The sequence below is a fragment of the Oryzias latipes genome, chromosome 12, assembly GCF_002234675.1.
Source record: "Oryzias latipes chromosome 12, ASM223467v1".
In the NCBI taxonomy this organism is placed as follows: Eukaryota; Metazoa; Chordata; class Actinopteri; order Beloniformes; family Adrianichthyidae; genus Oryzias; species Oryzias latipes.
Window position 1 is genome coordinate 2,814,415 of NC_019870.2, and position 14,043 is coordinate 2,828,457.

Here is a 14,043-nt window from a genome sequence, read left to right on the forward strand (position 1 = left end):
ATATTGAATTGTCAATAAAGTTTTATGTAAATTAAATATGAACATATGTTCAGCAAAAAAGTAAAAAAAAAAAAAAAAGGGCAAATGTTAACAAATCAGGAGACACCGTTAAACAACGAATGAGCCCCAAAACCCCCAATGGACCACAAACAAAATATTTCAAAATTAATTAAAATTATTGTGGGAAATATGGCAATTTTTCCATTTTCACACAATTTGGGAAAAGAAAACTTTTGTTCAAGTGACTTTCTCACTGGATTTTGAACGCACGCCACCATCTTAAGTCTACAAATACCGCCCAAGTTTTGTTGACCTTTGACCTTGAGAAGAGGCTGCCATCTTGAACCTTTACAAATGTAAACTCCTCTGAGGGATTTCGATCGATCTTTACTCTTTGAGCATCGCTGGGAAGCTATTCGGGGGAAAAAAGTTGTTTTTAGAAGTTGTGGATCTAATACAGTGTTTTTCAACCAGTGTGCCGTGGGAAATTGCCCTCATTAACTGATCTAAAAACATTTCCCATCTCCAGGATATCAGCTCTGTGTTCATCCAAACAGGCCCTGATAAAACACTGAGGAGTTAGGAATATAAAAGATCGTAAAATACTTTTTCTTTGCGTTTATTTTATTTTATTAAAGACATTTTGATAAGAATGACGGCAGCGCGATTCAGCTGCAGCTCCGGCTGTATTTAGGAAAAGTCCCGCCCCTTTACCTGTCTCCACCAATCATTCTTGAAGGCTTAATCACATGTCATCAGTCTGCCCAATCAGAAGTGGTTAAAGTCTTCACTTCCTTGTCCCGATTTAGCTCGTAAAGTCGCTCAGTTCTAACAAAAATACCAGCTAAAGCTCGTCTTTAGCGGTGTAGCTTTCCACAGAATCCGGTATCAGACCGTGAAACAAGTGAACAAAACCATGAAGCTCCGAAAAGCGATCTCCGCCGGCCGTTTTTATGCACTACATCTCCCATGATGCATTGGGTTGTGAGAGTGACAGCGTAAAAGGAGTTCTGTTGTTAAACGTCTTGAAAACAACGAACACACTTCAAACTTTTTTTTAAATCTTCTAACTTAACTTTTATTGCATCTTTTAGAAAAACAGCTGCAGCTTCCAGCTTTTTCTGCAATAATTATCACAAAAATGCATGTGAGATTGTGGAGGGGCTGTAGATCAATACAGACTATGAGTTTCTCCTTTTTTTTTCATTTTTGGATGCTGGTGTGCCGCGGGATTTTTTTTAAGCTTAAAGTGTGCCGCGGCTCAGAAAAGGTTGAAAAACACTGATCTAATAGCATGGTGAGCTAGCAAAAGTGGCGTTTCCTGTTGCTTGCACAATTTTTGCTGAAAATGTTGAAAATGTCATACATGAATCGTTGACTCAGGCTGATCAAAACAATATGACAGGATATAAACGTATCAGGATTGTGGGCGTGGTTAACAAAAACTTGCGTTGCCAAGGAAATAAAAAAATGTACTTTTGCCGATGGCTCTAAAAATTATATAGACCTGTTCGTCATCCCAAGGTGACCAAAACATACAATGGTTGCTATGGAGATAAAACCAACAGAAAAGCCACTATGTTGAAAAGAAGTGATTTTTATTCATGAATATAGGAAGGGTGAGGGGCGTGTAGCAGCCGAGGGCGGGGAATGTAGCCTGAGGGCCATACAACGCCGTTCACGTCTTTAATTTCTTTTTTTTTTTTACTTTCTGCACCGTGCAAACTTCAATAATTCCTCTTCCTCTTGCCAATGCTTTTTTACTTCCCTTTTCTCTTTGCTTCTGAACTAAAACAGAACATTTTGAAACCTTTCTCACCAAGTGGGGAAGAACATCTGAGAAAGTCAAGCAGTTTATTTCTTTGTGACCGGTGAGGATTAAGTCAGAAGCTGCAGGTGACTCAGCATTTTCCATGTGAAAGCCAAACTCATGCTACCAACAAAAATAGATATGATAATTAGTTCTGTGGATCTGCACAGCTTTGACCTTTGAGGAAAAGCTTTGCATAAATGTAAATGAGCGATGGTTGTTTGTTTATTCCTCAAAAGTCTACGAACACATTCGAAAGTTTCAAAATAAAACCCCAACTTTACATTTGCTGATCATAAATGACCACAAGCAAAAAACTAGAAAGAAACAAACATTTTAAGGATTAAAGCAAAAATATCTTTAAAAAAAAGCAAGAAAAATATCAATAAAAACAAAAGTTTCATCAACTTTTTAAATGTCCAAAGTTAAAAGATGCAACACAAATGTTCAATTGTATAAACACTGTAAACTGTGATTAACATAGATAATTCAGGAGATCGTTTACTGCTCTTCTCTGATGAAATACATTTTAAAAAGTCAGTCAAAAGATGAAATTCCATCCGGAGTTTTGAAGAACATCCAAGTCAGTAGAGAGGTTGCAGCCTCTGGTTGCCTTACAGCTGAATCAACACAGGATGAGGAAATGAAGTAGAACAAGCCCGTGACTTCACAGCTTTATTGCCTTGCAAATCTCCCTGTGTCGAAAACTCAGAGCGCTTTGCTCGGACGTGTCAGTCATCGAGCGGCGGCCTGGATCTGCTCTGACAGCTGATGGTATGTAGAACCACAAACTCAAACTTCTCCTCCTGAACTCCTTCAGAGGCCTCCTGCTGTCGGCCTTCCTCTCATTGTGATGAGTTTGTCGCTTTCAGCAAAGCAGGAAGCGAAAGTGCAGCTCATTGTGAGCAGACGGAGTCGAGCGCTCAGAGTTGATGCTGCAGCGGAGCCAATGAGACTTTGATTGGGGCCACTGATAGTTAATGAGTTACTGAGCAGAGGTGCAGCTGCAGCAGACGTTTGTTTAGCTCCTGCGTGACTCATGCAGTGACAAGAGCCTGGACTTTAGCAGGAATAACATCCACTGTGAGGAATTGGTTTTTATTTGGACAAATGTGAGCTTTGTTGATTGGGACAAGGACACGGTGCTGCTATGGTGAGTAGACATCCGTGTTTAAACAGTTTTTTCTTCCAAAATCAACCAAAGTCGATTTAGTTCTCCTTCAGATGTACTTTTTGTCAAGATTTAGTTTGATGCGCCACCTCGCTGGCGACCTGACTGAGCTCTTTCTGACTTCAACTCAGAAGCAGGAAGTCGTGGACTGGGTGGAAATGTACTCTTCTCCCTTCATTTCCCAGTCAAAGTTTTTAATGAAATGACTGTTCGCCGGGCCTTGTCTCTTCCAGGCCCAACAGAACCCTCAGCCGCCCGCCTCGGGCTCGTCTGGAAAGCTGGACCAGGTGCAGAGCCAGGTGAACGAGGTGAAAGACATCCTGAAAGACAACATCGACAAAGTGCTGGAGAGAGGGGACAGGCTGAACGAGCTGATCGACAAGACCGACGACCTGCAGGCGTCCGTGAGTGGAGCCACACCGGTGACATTTAAACTAAAACGAGATTAAACATAAAACCAGACACAAAAAAATTGAAAAAAAAGTGACTTTCTTTGCTGGTTGAGACAGTCGTCAATCAAATCCTTCACTCAGTAGGACACTTGGCTGTTTAATAGTGGAATTGAGGCTGATATAAAGTGGATGCAGCTCTCTTTGCCCTGAACATAAAGACCGGATCTACGACCGCAGGGTCACAAACTGAAATGGCTGAGCAGAGTGCGTGTGGCGTTTGTGGCCATCAGTAAACCTCTGCTGTGAGTGAGTCCTATTCTAACGAATTAAAACAAGTTTAATAAAGAAAAATCTAAGATTTTAAAGCTTAAAGCAACAGGTTAGCAAACAAACACTAAATATTTTTAATGGTAAATGTGATGACTCACTTAGGAGGGGCGACCTAAATCACAGCCAGGAGCCACACGGCCCTAAAGCTTAAGTTAACGGTTGTTGCACAATGGTTGCCTCATAACCAGCATTGGTGGAAAAACCAATGAGTACGCAGAAAATGGAGAGCACAGGGGTGTGGGGTAGAAAATATAAGGAAGTAAAACAGAGGAAGAGGGAGAACGTACTGATAACGGTTTCAGAAATGAGCTGGGTCTGAATCGTGGCCCTTTACAAGCAGAGACTGTGACCTAGAAACAACGCCGCTTGTGATCCGTTAACGTCCTTAAGCAGAAGCTCAGTGCCAACGACCGCACGCAATGATCTTTACTGGGCCAACAACACTTTGACGTTTGAAATCAGTAACTTTTATTGGCTGACTTCGCAGCGGTGCTATTGACCATATTGACTGTTTTTTTTAAACCTGCCACAACCAAAAACCTTTAATCTACACTGTAAAAGAAAATCTGTTGTTTTTACAGGAAAAAACTGCCAGCTGTGGTTGCCGGAATAATCAAACGTATAAATAATACTTTGATTTTACTTTACAGTAAATATTACATAATTTAACATCTAAATTTATGTGAATAAACTTGATTTAAATTCTGATACATTTTGTAAATTTGCTGGGTTAAACTGTGGTTTCACAGTCTTATTTTATGGAAAATATTAAATTTTAGGATGAGTTTGACTAATATTACGGGCAAAAATAACATTTGTTTCACATAATATAACTAAATTACAGTTACCCGATGTTACAGAGTCTTGGATGTGTTTTAATTGTACCATTTTAATACTTTATTTCTTAGATGTATTGGCCTTTATAGAGTTAAACACAGCTAATCTAGTAAACAGCATTATCAGTTATTTGTAAATCAGCTACTGTGGTAAACTGTTGTTTTAGTTTGAATTTTCTTCTTACCTTTTCTTTAAGCCTATTTTCTTCCCATCATTTATATTGAAAATACAGAACATGTTTAACAGATTAGTTTACCTTTAATCACACGTTTTAGCAATGCTCTTAAATTTTTCAATTTAACTTGTTTCAGTTACTTTTAAACAAGATTTTGAAACACTGACATAAAAAATATCCACCATGATCGTCTATTTGGTCCCTAATGCAATACTTCACCACTTATTTAGAATAAAATCTCTGTTAAACTACTAGAACTACTTTTACAATTCAGTTTAAACTGCTGATGCTTTCACAACAATGAATGTAAGCATTTTTCCTAACCTTTGGCCAAAGATGGAATTCCAAGAGTTTAATTGAACCTTTTCTTCTTACAACATGACTATTAAAATAATTAACAGCATTTTCTATATTCATGGGGGAAAAAAACATTAGGCAACTTTTCAATTTAAAGTAAATTACATTAAATAGCAATAAAAAAAATCTTTAAAACCTTTTGAACGACACAACAATCTGCTGTCTTTACGCCTGAAAGACTGAAATGTGAGATTACAGATTATTCAATTTAAAAAACTGCTACATTTAAGATAAACTATAGCACACTGTTTACATCTTTTTTTGTTCTTTCTTTACTGAAAGTGGTCTTAAATCCACACAAAATGGGAAATATAATTCTGCTGCTGATTCTATGACTGCATGTGAGATTTTTTGGAGCAGAATAAGACTGTCCAACATAATATTTATTACCAGATTGGTTACAACAAAAAAATTAAGTACCAGCTAAAAAAGTGTCCTCACCTTTTGTGATGAAACCTACTCAAAAGAAACGCAGTTCAAATGTTCGCAGATCGAACAATAAAGATTGATGCGATATTTGCACATATTGCACGGATGAAGATTGGTCGTACGTGTATATGTGTGAAAAATTGAGAAAGTTTTATGTGAAATTTTCTGAGTCATCGTGATTGAACCACGTTAAAACATCAGAAGTATAAATAAACCAGGCAACGAACACGTAGATCCACGTAGAACATGAACCGTGTGCGATTATTGTGCCGTTTCTATGCGATTCAGGAGTGATTCGGGTGTCAATTGCATAATTTCAACGTAATATGTGTGCCGTGACATAAAAGTTATACATCTGGGTACATGCCTGAAGGCTGTCAGACTTTCGTGGAAAGACACTCATTTGCGTAAGCATCTTGCAAAAATCATGGCGTAACGTTATGGCGTAAGATATAACCCTTGTGCTATCTTGTGGGGTCCAGATGACCCCCCCCCTTACATTGACGTGTTCTCCCTACCATGACAAAGGTGGATAAAGGTGAGGAGGATTTCATGTGATCCATGGACACCAGTGAAGATCACAAATCATTGAAGAAGAAAGGTTCAGCGCACTGTCTAGTGGGTCTAGATGACCCAACTCCCAACGGTCATCTGGACCCACAAGATAGCACAAGGGAAAAGTAATAATTGCACATAAACTATATAAAATAAGACTAAACTGCGTAATTCTCAACCAACCAAAAAATTTGAAAAGCTCAAGACCGAATTCATGTAAAGACCCGTCGGCCGAAACCCTCGACTGACGTCCGACCACATTGACGAACGCAAGAAGCCAACTGAATCACGTTTATCACGCATGTATCACGAAAGACGGGAATTTCATACGTGGAAAATGAGCAAACCACGTGAAGTGGCCGAGTGACCCGGCCTCTAGCAAATGACTGCTTTTCTTCTTTCTCCTGCAGGCCGACTCCTTCCAGAGAACGTCCACGCGCGTCGCCCGCAAATACTGGTGGAAGAACATAAAGCTGATGATCATCATCGGCGTGGTTCTGCTGGTCGTCCTGATCCTCATCATCCTCGCCGCCACCAAGGTTATCTGAACCCACCGAGAAGCTCTGGGTGCAGCGACCTTCATGCAGAGATGAGGGATGAGGCCATCCTCACTGAAGTTCAATCTCAGAAGCTTTTTCTGACAAACACTCCACGATTTGACAAACTCTAGCGATGAAACACAAATCCAAAGTGTTTAGAACGTTTTTATTGATGCCTTTTTAATGTCCAATACACTGTGTATATATATATAGAGAGAGTAAGTTCTTGACTGTCAACCTCTGTAATAACATGTAATATATGACAGACGATAAAATGAAGGAAAGAAAATCCTGAAACTTCGCAAAAAACACATTTTCTGTTTGATTTGTTGGAACCAACGATACACTTCAGTACTGGACTAAATGAAGCCACTTTCTAGCAGCAGTTGAGGACTCAACAGGGAAAGGAGGAACAAATAAATGCTAAAAGCCATCTAAACAAATGCAGAACACTGAAATATGTATGTAAATATGGAGGAAACGTAGGTCTTTTTGTTTTAAATGCTCTATCTCTACGTAATGACTGCTGCTGGATCATGGCTCCGGTCAACGCTCCTCCAGCGCTCTGCAGACGTTCATCACTCAAACCTGTCAAACAAAAAAGAAAAGAAACCCATCAGTCATGCGGGAAAAACAAACTCACTGAGAGAAATACTAAGAAATCTAGGAATCCCCTGTGTTTTTAGTGTCCAATATAAAAAACAAACAATTATTTTAAACATTTTACATCTTAAAAAAAAAAAAAAGCTAGAAGAAGTCTAAATGGAAGAAAGCTTCAGATTGGTCAAAAATACACATTAAAGAAAGCATTACATGCAAATGTCTGCAAATGTGGCGACACTCTGACTCATTTTTATCAAAGGTTGTAAGAAGAAAAATGTGTTACGGGAAAATTAACAAAAAGAGGAGTCTGTTCCATCGCTGTCAGTAATACAAAAACAGACCAATACAATTACACAACGTAAAAGCACTTTATCCCCCAACACAGTAGAGTCCGAATACGAACCAGCTTTAGCTGGTGGATTACGGGCTAAATAAAGAAAAACATTTTACATATGATTAGGAATGAATATATTAACATTAGGGAACTGGAAAATCCAGAGAAAGCTGTTCATATCCTTTAAAAAGCAAATAGTTAATCTTTCAGATTTAAAGTCATTACTTGTGGGGGAGTAAGGGCCTGTAAAAAATGACAATTACATGTGTAGATTTTACTTCTTTTTTTTGTTACATTAAATAACACTTTCAAAGAAATTAAAAAATGGAAAGAAAGATGACAAAGCTGGACGTGTCCCCATATTGTTTAGTTTAGAAATGCGGATACAGGATGTTGTAAGACCATACCAAATGGCAGCATTCGAGAGCGTATGCTTCTCGTACCCGGTCCGCATTGAGCGGGCCCTGAGAGTATCTGGGAGTCAGCTCATGGCCTGCAAGGAAGCTCCGCTGGCAGGTACAAACAAGGTATGTCAGTGTTAGGAGACAACATACTTCCTTTTGTTTCCTTGCACATCCTTAACTTTGGCATCCATTTTACTGTAGTAGCAGTGCTTTACCTGTTAACTTTACACTTAAAAAAAGAAAAACACAAAGAAGAGGCAGCAGAAAGGCCCGCCGATAAAAAAAAAAATCAATCGCCACAAGAGCGTAGCCTCTATGTTACCACTACTGTAAAGCACTTGAGGGTGCTGAGAGAAAGAAATTTACGCAAGAAAATTATACAAAACAATTACAAACACCAAAGTTAATGTAGCTAATTTTAGTTGAGCAGCAATAAAGTTGTTGTTGTTTCTACATACCTACTTGACGGTGAGGGTTTGCCTCTTTAATACGGTTTGTAACTGTTGGTGTGACCGCCACGCCGTGGCGACTTCCCATATCCGCCCGACTGATCTGAAAGGGGAAACGCCAGAGCCAGCGTTAGGGCGTTTTTACAGAGGACCAAAGCGCAGGCAGGCCTCCTCACTCACCGTTGTAATCGCCATATCCGTAGTAGTTGTTGTATCCAGAATAATCGTAGCCTCCGTAGCCCTGATTACCGTAACCGTAGTTGCCGTAATTTCCGTAGCCCGGGTTCCAGTAGTTACTATAACCCTGGTTCCAGTTCTGGCTCGGGCCTGCGGGTCACATGACTTACACCATAAACAATGTCTTTCAACCCAGAAAAGAAAACGCTTCAACGTCTAGAAATGACAAAAACACTTTCAAATCTTTAAAGACTCTTTAGATTAGCAAAGTCTCCAACACCAAAGTTGTTGCTGGCCACAGCAAATAACACACTCTTCATCAACTACAGTAACTCTTTTACCATCAACGTCATGACTGTGACTCTTTTAAAGATGTAAAGAAATTGAGTTAAAGCCGTAACTCTGACCGTTTACGGAATTAACGTAATTATTTTACTAATGGAAATTAATGACATTACAATTTGACTTTGACACTATTAACACAAGCCTGTTTACGCAATTAACGTAGTTCTTTAAGATTAACGTTAAATTAACGTGATTATTTTATCAACGTAAAGAAATTATGTCAATACCGTAACCTTAAACTGTTTCCGAAATTAACGCAATTTTTTTACTAACGTCAATACCTTACCACTTTAACCGTTTACGAGATTAATGGCTTTACTAATGTAAAGGAATTATGTTATAACTGTAACTCTTACCGTATATAAACGCAAGTCTTTTACTAACATAAGGCAATGACGTAAACACCGTAACCGTTTCCGAAGCTAGCGTGATTATTTTACAAAAGTAAGGGAATAACGTTAATACACTTAACTCTTTAACCATTGAAGAAATTAAGGTGATTCTTTTACTAACGTAGGAATTACTTTAATACTGTAACCTTTTAACCATTTATGTAAATAATGTAATTTTCTGTTAGCGTTTACAAACTGTGTTACTACTGTAGGTCTTTGACCATTGATGGAGTTAATGTAAATCTTCTAATGTAAAGAAAATGCGTTGACACAGAAAGTCTTTGACATTTAACGTAACTCAGTTTTTAGCGTAAAGTGTTGCACATCACGGTAAAGCAGTTTGTCACATCTTCAGAATCCGTTGGAATTACGTTAACTACGTAAACAGTCGACAAGTGATGGTCATTTAAAGTGGAGCCAAAGCTCCGGCGTTAACAACTGGAATTAGCGTCTAATCTGGATTAAGACGACTGTAAACTCTCACTCACCGCCTCCTCTTCCTCTGGACCTGGACGAGTATCCTCCTCTGCCCCCCCAGTACTGCTGCTGCTGGTACTGCTCCTTCGACAGCGCCACCTTCACTTCGCACTGCGGCGGCCCATCATACAATTCACTTCTTTTAGGGTTCACATACTTTGTTCTGGTCTAAAACTTCTGAACCACTGTGTTACAACAGTGACTCACAATCTATACATGAACTTTATTTGAATGCAGTCAGAAGATACTATTTTGGGTTTAATTAAAAACATAAAGTTCTTACATATTTTATTCAGTCTTCAGTCTGACAGTTCCTAAATGCAACAGCTAAATATTCCCAGATTCAAGAGCTCTGTCCGTGTCATGGTCTCACTTAGTCCTACCTTGCTGAGGCCGATGTTGTGGTACTTCTTCTCCATGACCTTCTTCACAGCCTCCTCTTCTTTGAATGTGATGAAGCAGAAGCCTCTCCGTTTGTTGGTTTTGTTCTCCATGGGGAGCTCGATCGACTCCACCTGTTGACCAAAACAAGAAGCTCATTTCTGAGGCGGACTGGACGACTCGGGTCGGCGAACAGCAGGATGTCCACAGCAGGTCTGCAGGCAACTACAGGTGCGTTTAGTCACAAACACACCTGTAGGTCTTCCTCCATGATTCTTCCCACGTGTCTTTTTTCCTCAGAGTTTGCTGAAGCAGCAGATAAAAGGTTAAAGAAAGTGAAGAAATAGATTTTATTGTTCCCATGAGGCTCATGTTGGCAGCTGATTTGCTGAAGTCTGTTAACCAGTAACAGTTTAATGACTTTGTGGTTAGACATAAGCCCCTGACTGACCTCATGAAGGCCTTTTTACTGGGCACTGTGGATTAACTAGCCTAAATGGGACACATACGTGCATTGGATTCTAGAGGAATCGACATGAATTCTGTCCTGCAGTTCAGTTTCTCTGTTCCTGAGTTTGTCTTTTATTTTACTGGCAGCCTAAACATTTGCTGCACTGACACTTCACAGAGTCCTGCACCATAAGAGGTGAGACAGGAAACGCTTGTCCTCCTGTCAGAGCAAGTTTCAAAATAAAAGAGCAAAATGAAAAAATAAACCTGAAAACCCCTGAGAGCGTTTTTCACAAAAGCACAGAAGCCGAGAGTGCAACATTTAATGACGAGAATTAAAGAAAAATACAGAAGAATTACACAGTTTAGGGTCTGCAGTTACGCTTTAGGTCTCAAATTGGACGCAAAACTTCTGAAAGTTCATAAATAAAAAGAGTAAATCAAGTGTGTCAAAGGATAAAAACTGGTTTAAGCTGAGTAAAAAAAAAAACGACACGAACCTCTCCAAAGGCACCAAAGTACTCTCGGACCTTCTCCTCTGGGGTGTCTGGAGACAAACCACCAACGAAGACTTTCTTCACCGGCTCCTTGCTCTTCATGGCCTTGGCTTTTTTAGGGTCGATGACTTTTCCGTTGAGTTTATGTTCCTTCTGTGACGCCACCTTCAGAACAGAAAGCAGCAAATACATAAATAAAACTCACTAAATGACACAACAACAACAAGAAAAAAATCAAAGCTGATGTAATAATTAGAAACAGAATATAGAAGGAAAATGTTGAGGCGTGTCTCCACAGAAATCTGCTGCTCATAACAACATCAAACGTAAAGAAATATTTCAAAAGGCTGACGTGTTCACTCATGAGTTTGTCTGAAATCTTCTGAATTTATTTGATAAATAATATTATTGCTTTTTTTCGCATGAAGGAAATGACTAAGCCTCCAAAATAAAAGACGAACTTGGAGCTGAAACAGTTAAATGTTAAACTGCTTCACTGATTTATTGTCAATTCAGTGTGATTCGAACAAATATGTATTTATTTCAAAAAAGTTGTGAAACAAACTTTTTTTAAATGAGTTAAGTTAATCTGCACGTATCTGTTGATTTAAACTGAACAAAGGTGAACGTTTTATGAATAAATTCTTGAATGTTTGAAATTCTTGAAAAATAAAAAATAAAAAGCTGCTTTTTAAAAAAGTCAAAACAGAAGACAGTGCTTACAAGAAAATTTCCTTGATCTGAGAGACATTTGATTAGATCAGACTGTTTTTTTCAACACCACCCCAGTAAAAACAACATTTAGGTATTGAACAGAATCGAACCTTTTCCACACTTTCGGCGTCTTTGAAGAGCACAAAGCCGAAGCCCCTGGAGCGTCCGGTCATGGGGTCCAGCTTTAATGTGCAGTCTACCACCTCCCCGAACTTTGCAAAGTAATCTTTCAGGTCTTTCTTCGTGGTGTCCCAGCTCAGGCCTCCAACAAACATCTTCCTGCCAGCAAAAAAACATTTGGAAGGAGATCCGTGGTATAAGTTTGTGTTTGTTGTGACCCAAGTCCTAACTATAAGAATCTTTCCTCGGGTTGCTGCTGGCATTTTCATTCATAAAATATAAAACGAGTGAACAGTGTGATGAAAGAAGTGAAACAGAAAGAACTGAAGAAAGCCTCTTTGTTTTTATATGACCCCGAAGAACCCACAGGGTCAAATTTGGCAGCTTTTCCTTTTTTTTAATTTATGTTTTTATGTAAATTATGTTTTTCTATTGTGTTTTTTAGCCACAGTTAATTGCTGCTCCCCGAAACAAACAAAGAAACTTTCAAATGAACTTCAAAGACCCACTAATGAAAAAGGTGTTTGGGGTATTTTTAGCATGTTCTTGTAGCATTTTTCTGATGATGGACGACATTTATGGTAAAATTAAGCTTAGACTGTGTTTCTGAGTATTTCTTTATTCAAATCGTTGTGCATCAGGGGCAGACGAAGAGTTTGAAAAAGATCATATTTGTGATGTAGAAAAAACACGCTGGGCGGGGCCACAACCTCCCTGCTCCTCTCCATTCTAATGCATCCACTTACATACAGACTAATAGATCCATCTGCAAAGCTTTGTTTTCCTCGTCTGAGCTGGAATCTGGATCTGAATTTGTTGCCCCGCTAATGGTAGCTTGGGGTTGTGAGAAGCCATAAGCTAGCAGGAGGGCTTGTGAATAGAGACCTCTCAGTTAGGGTGATGGGGGGGGGGGGGGGTCTGTGCCAATGGTCCCGCCCACAATTTAGAGGTGAATTTCTAATAAACTCCCGCCGCTCTGCAGAAACTAAGTCTTACAAAAAGACAGGTTTTTTTTATTTAGCTAAAACGGTATAATCCTAATCAAAATAAACGCCAATACATTTTTGGAACTCACCAAACGTTGCCGCAAATATAAAACAATTTGAAAATAACTACAACAAATGTGCGTCCATGGATCAACAGTGCCGTGGATAACCGTGCAGGAGCTTTCCCGGTCATCCGAGCTGTATGTCCCAGAAGTCTCTCTGGGAGTATGTTTGTATGAAAGGCTCCCCGCGCGGATAAACTTACCCTTCATCTTCTTCGTTTTTGCTGGCGTCGATCCTTGATCCCTCGGCCTCGTCCCCCATCAGGCCGCCATCCCCCTGAGCTGACATGGGGTCGTCATTGTTAGCCTCTCCATCCTCCTCCATCCTCATCATACTCGGGTCTTCGCTAAATTCATAATCCTCAGACATCTTCACTTTTTTCTCGAAAAGATCAAATGCTAGTTCTAATGAAATGATTTTCGGAAAAAAAAAAATCAAAAGTAATTTTGAGCCAAAAAAAATTCGATTTATTTTAAGCTAACAGCCAAGATAGTTGCTAGCTGCTAACAGATAACAAATAACAAAAGCCGATGTTCAAAAACAGGACGAGGCTAGCTCAACTTATTCGAAGTTATCTCAAAATTTAAATAGATAAAGAAAACGCCTTGATCTCTAAATATAATTTTCTTTCAGTTCTAATAATTTTAAAGGATATTTTTTCATCCGATATTTTAGTTTTCTTGCCAGTCGTTTCTTGTTTGTCTACTTCTGCGAATCCCAAGTGAGCATTTGAGTGCAGAGCGCCACCTGCTGCAGCGGAGATGTAACACCAGGGTAATTTGTAAATAATTGAATATTTTACATTTTTTAAAAGGGACTTTATTCAAATGAATTGTTCTCTTATTAATAAATAAATAAAGAGATTTGTTGTTTTAGTTTTGAGCCTAATTTTCCAAGATCCAATTATCTTCATCTTAAAAATCTTTAGATACAGTTCTAAATCTAAATATGAAAGACTTTTAGTATTGGACCTTTTTTTCTCTCCAAAATAATGGAAATGGTTTTAGGAGAAACCAATCAATCAATCAATACATACATACATAAATAAATAAAAAG

General features: G+C 38.9%; 2 protein-coding genes across 9 annotated transcripts; one reads left to right on the plus strand and one right to left on the minus strand.

The window, feature by feature from the left end:
- The first annotated feature begins 2,455 nt into the window (after positions 1 to 2,455).
- On the plus strand, positions 2,456 to 6,898 carry LOC101171261 (vesicle-associated membrane protein 8-like). Of its 2 annotated transcripts, none has more exons than XM_004074489.4 (3): positions 2,456 to 2,584; positions 3,215 to 3,385; positions 6,467 to 6,898. In XM_004074489.4, exons 1-3 carry the CDS (start codon positions 2,582 to 2,584, stop codon positions 6,602 to 6,604), a joined length of 312 nt encoding a protein of 103 aa, XP_004074537.1. In that variant the 5' UTR covers positions 2,456 to 2,581; the 3' UTR covers positions 6,605 to 6,898. The 2 variants fall into 2 exon arrangements, with proteins under 2 accessions (XP_004074537.1, XP_004074536.1); XM_004074488.4 differs by lacking the exon at positions 2,456 to 2,584 and adding an exon at positions 2,702 to 2,963.
- On the minus strand, positions 6,748 to 13,717 carry LOC101171014 (heterogeneous nuclear ribonucleoprotein D0-like). 7 transcript variants are annotated; one of them, XR_909663.2, is made up of 9 exons: positions 13,190 to 13,717; positions 11,929 to 12,097; positions 11,108 to 11,269; positions 10,160 to 10,291; positions 9,788 to 9,887; positions 8,566 to 8,712; positions 8,395 to 8,488; positions 7,940 to 8,041; positions 6,748 to 7,183 (listed from the first exon to the last, which is right to left on the minus strand). XR_909663.2 is itself a non-coding variant. In XM_011481441.2 (8 exons), exons 1-7 carry the CDS (start codon positions 13,354 to 13,356, stop codon positions 8,421 to 8,423), a joined length of 945 nt encoding a protein of 314 aa, XP_011479743.1. In that variant the 5' UTR covers positions 13,357 to 13,717; the 3' UTR covers positions 6,748 to 7,183; positions 8,399 to 8,420. The 7 variants fall into 7 exon arrangements, 5 of the variants coding, with proteins under 5 accessions (XP_011479743.1, XP_020563121.1, XP_004074535.1 ...); XR_002874238.1 differs by having other exon boundaries at positions 7,940 to 8,488; XM_011481441.2 differs by lacking the exon at positions 7,940 to 8,041 and having other exon boundaries at positions 8,399 to 8,488.
- Positions 13,718 to 14,043: the final 326 nt, after the last annotated feature.

Bases quoted from the DNA above. Each gene is read 5' to 3' on its own strand.
- LOC101171261 (XM_004074489.4), top strand. The intron at 3,386-6,466 runs GTGAGTGGAGCC...TTTCTCCTGCAG, and splicing joins CCGACGACCTGCAGGCGTCC to GCCGACTCCTTCCAGAGAAC.
- LOC101171014 (XM_011481441.2), bottom strand. From the start codon at position 13,356: ATGTCTGAGGATTATGAATTTAGCGAAGACCCGAGTATGATGAGGATG. The intron at 10,292-11,107 runs GTTCGTGTCGTT...TTTGGTCAACAG, and splicing joins ACTTTGGTGCCTTTGGAGAG to GTGGAGTCGATCGAGCTCCC. The intron at 9,888-10,159 runs GTAGGACTAAGT...GGGCCGCCGCAG, and splicing joins ACAACATCGGCCTCAGCAAG to TGCGAAGTGAAGGTGGCGCT.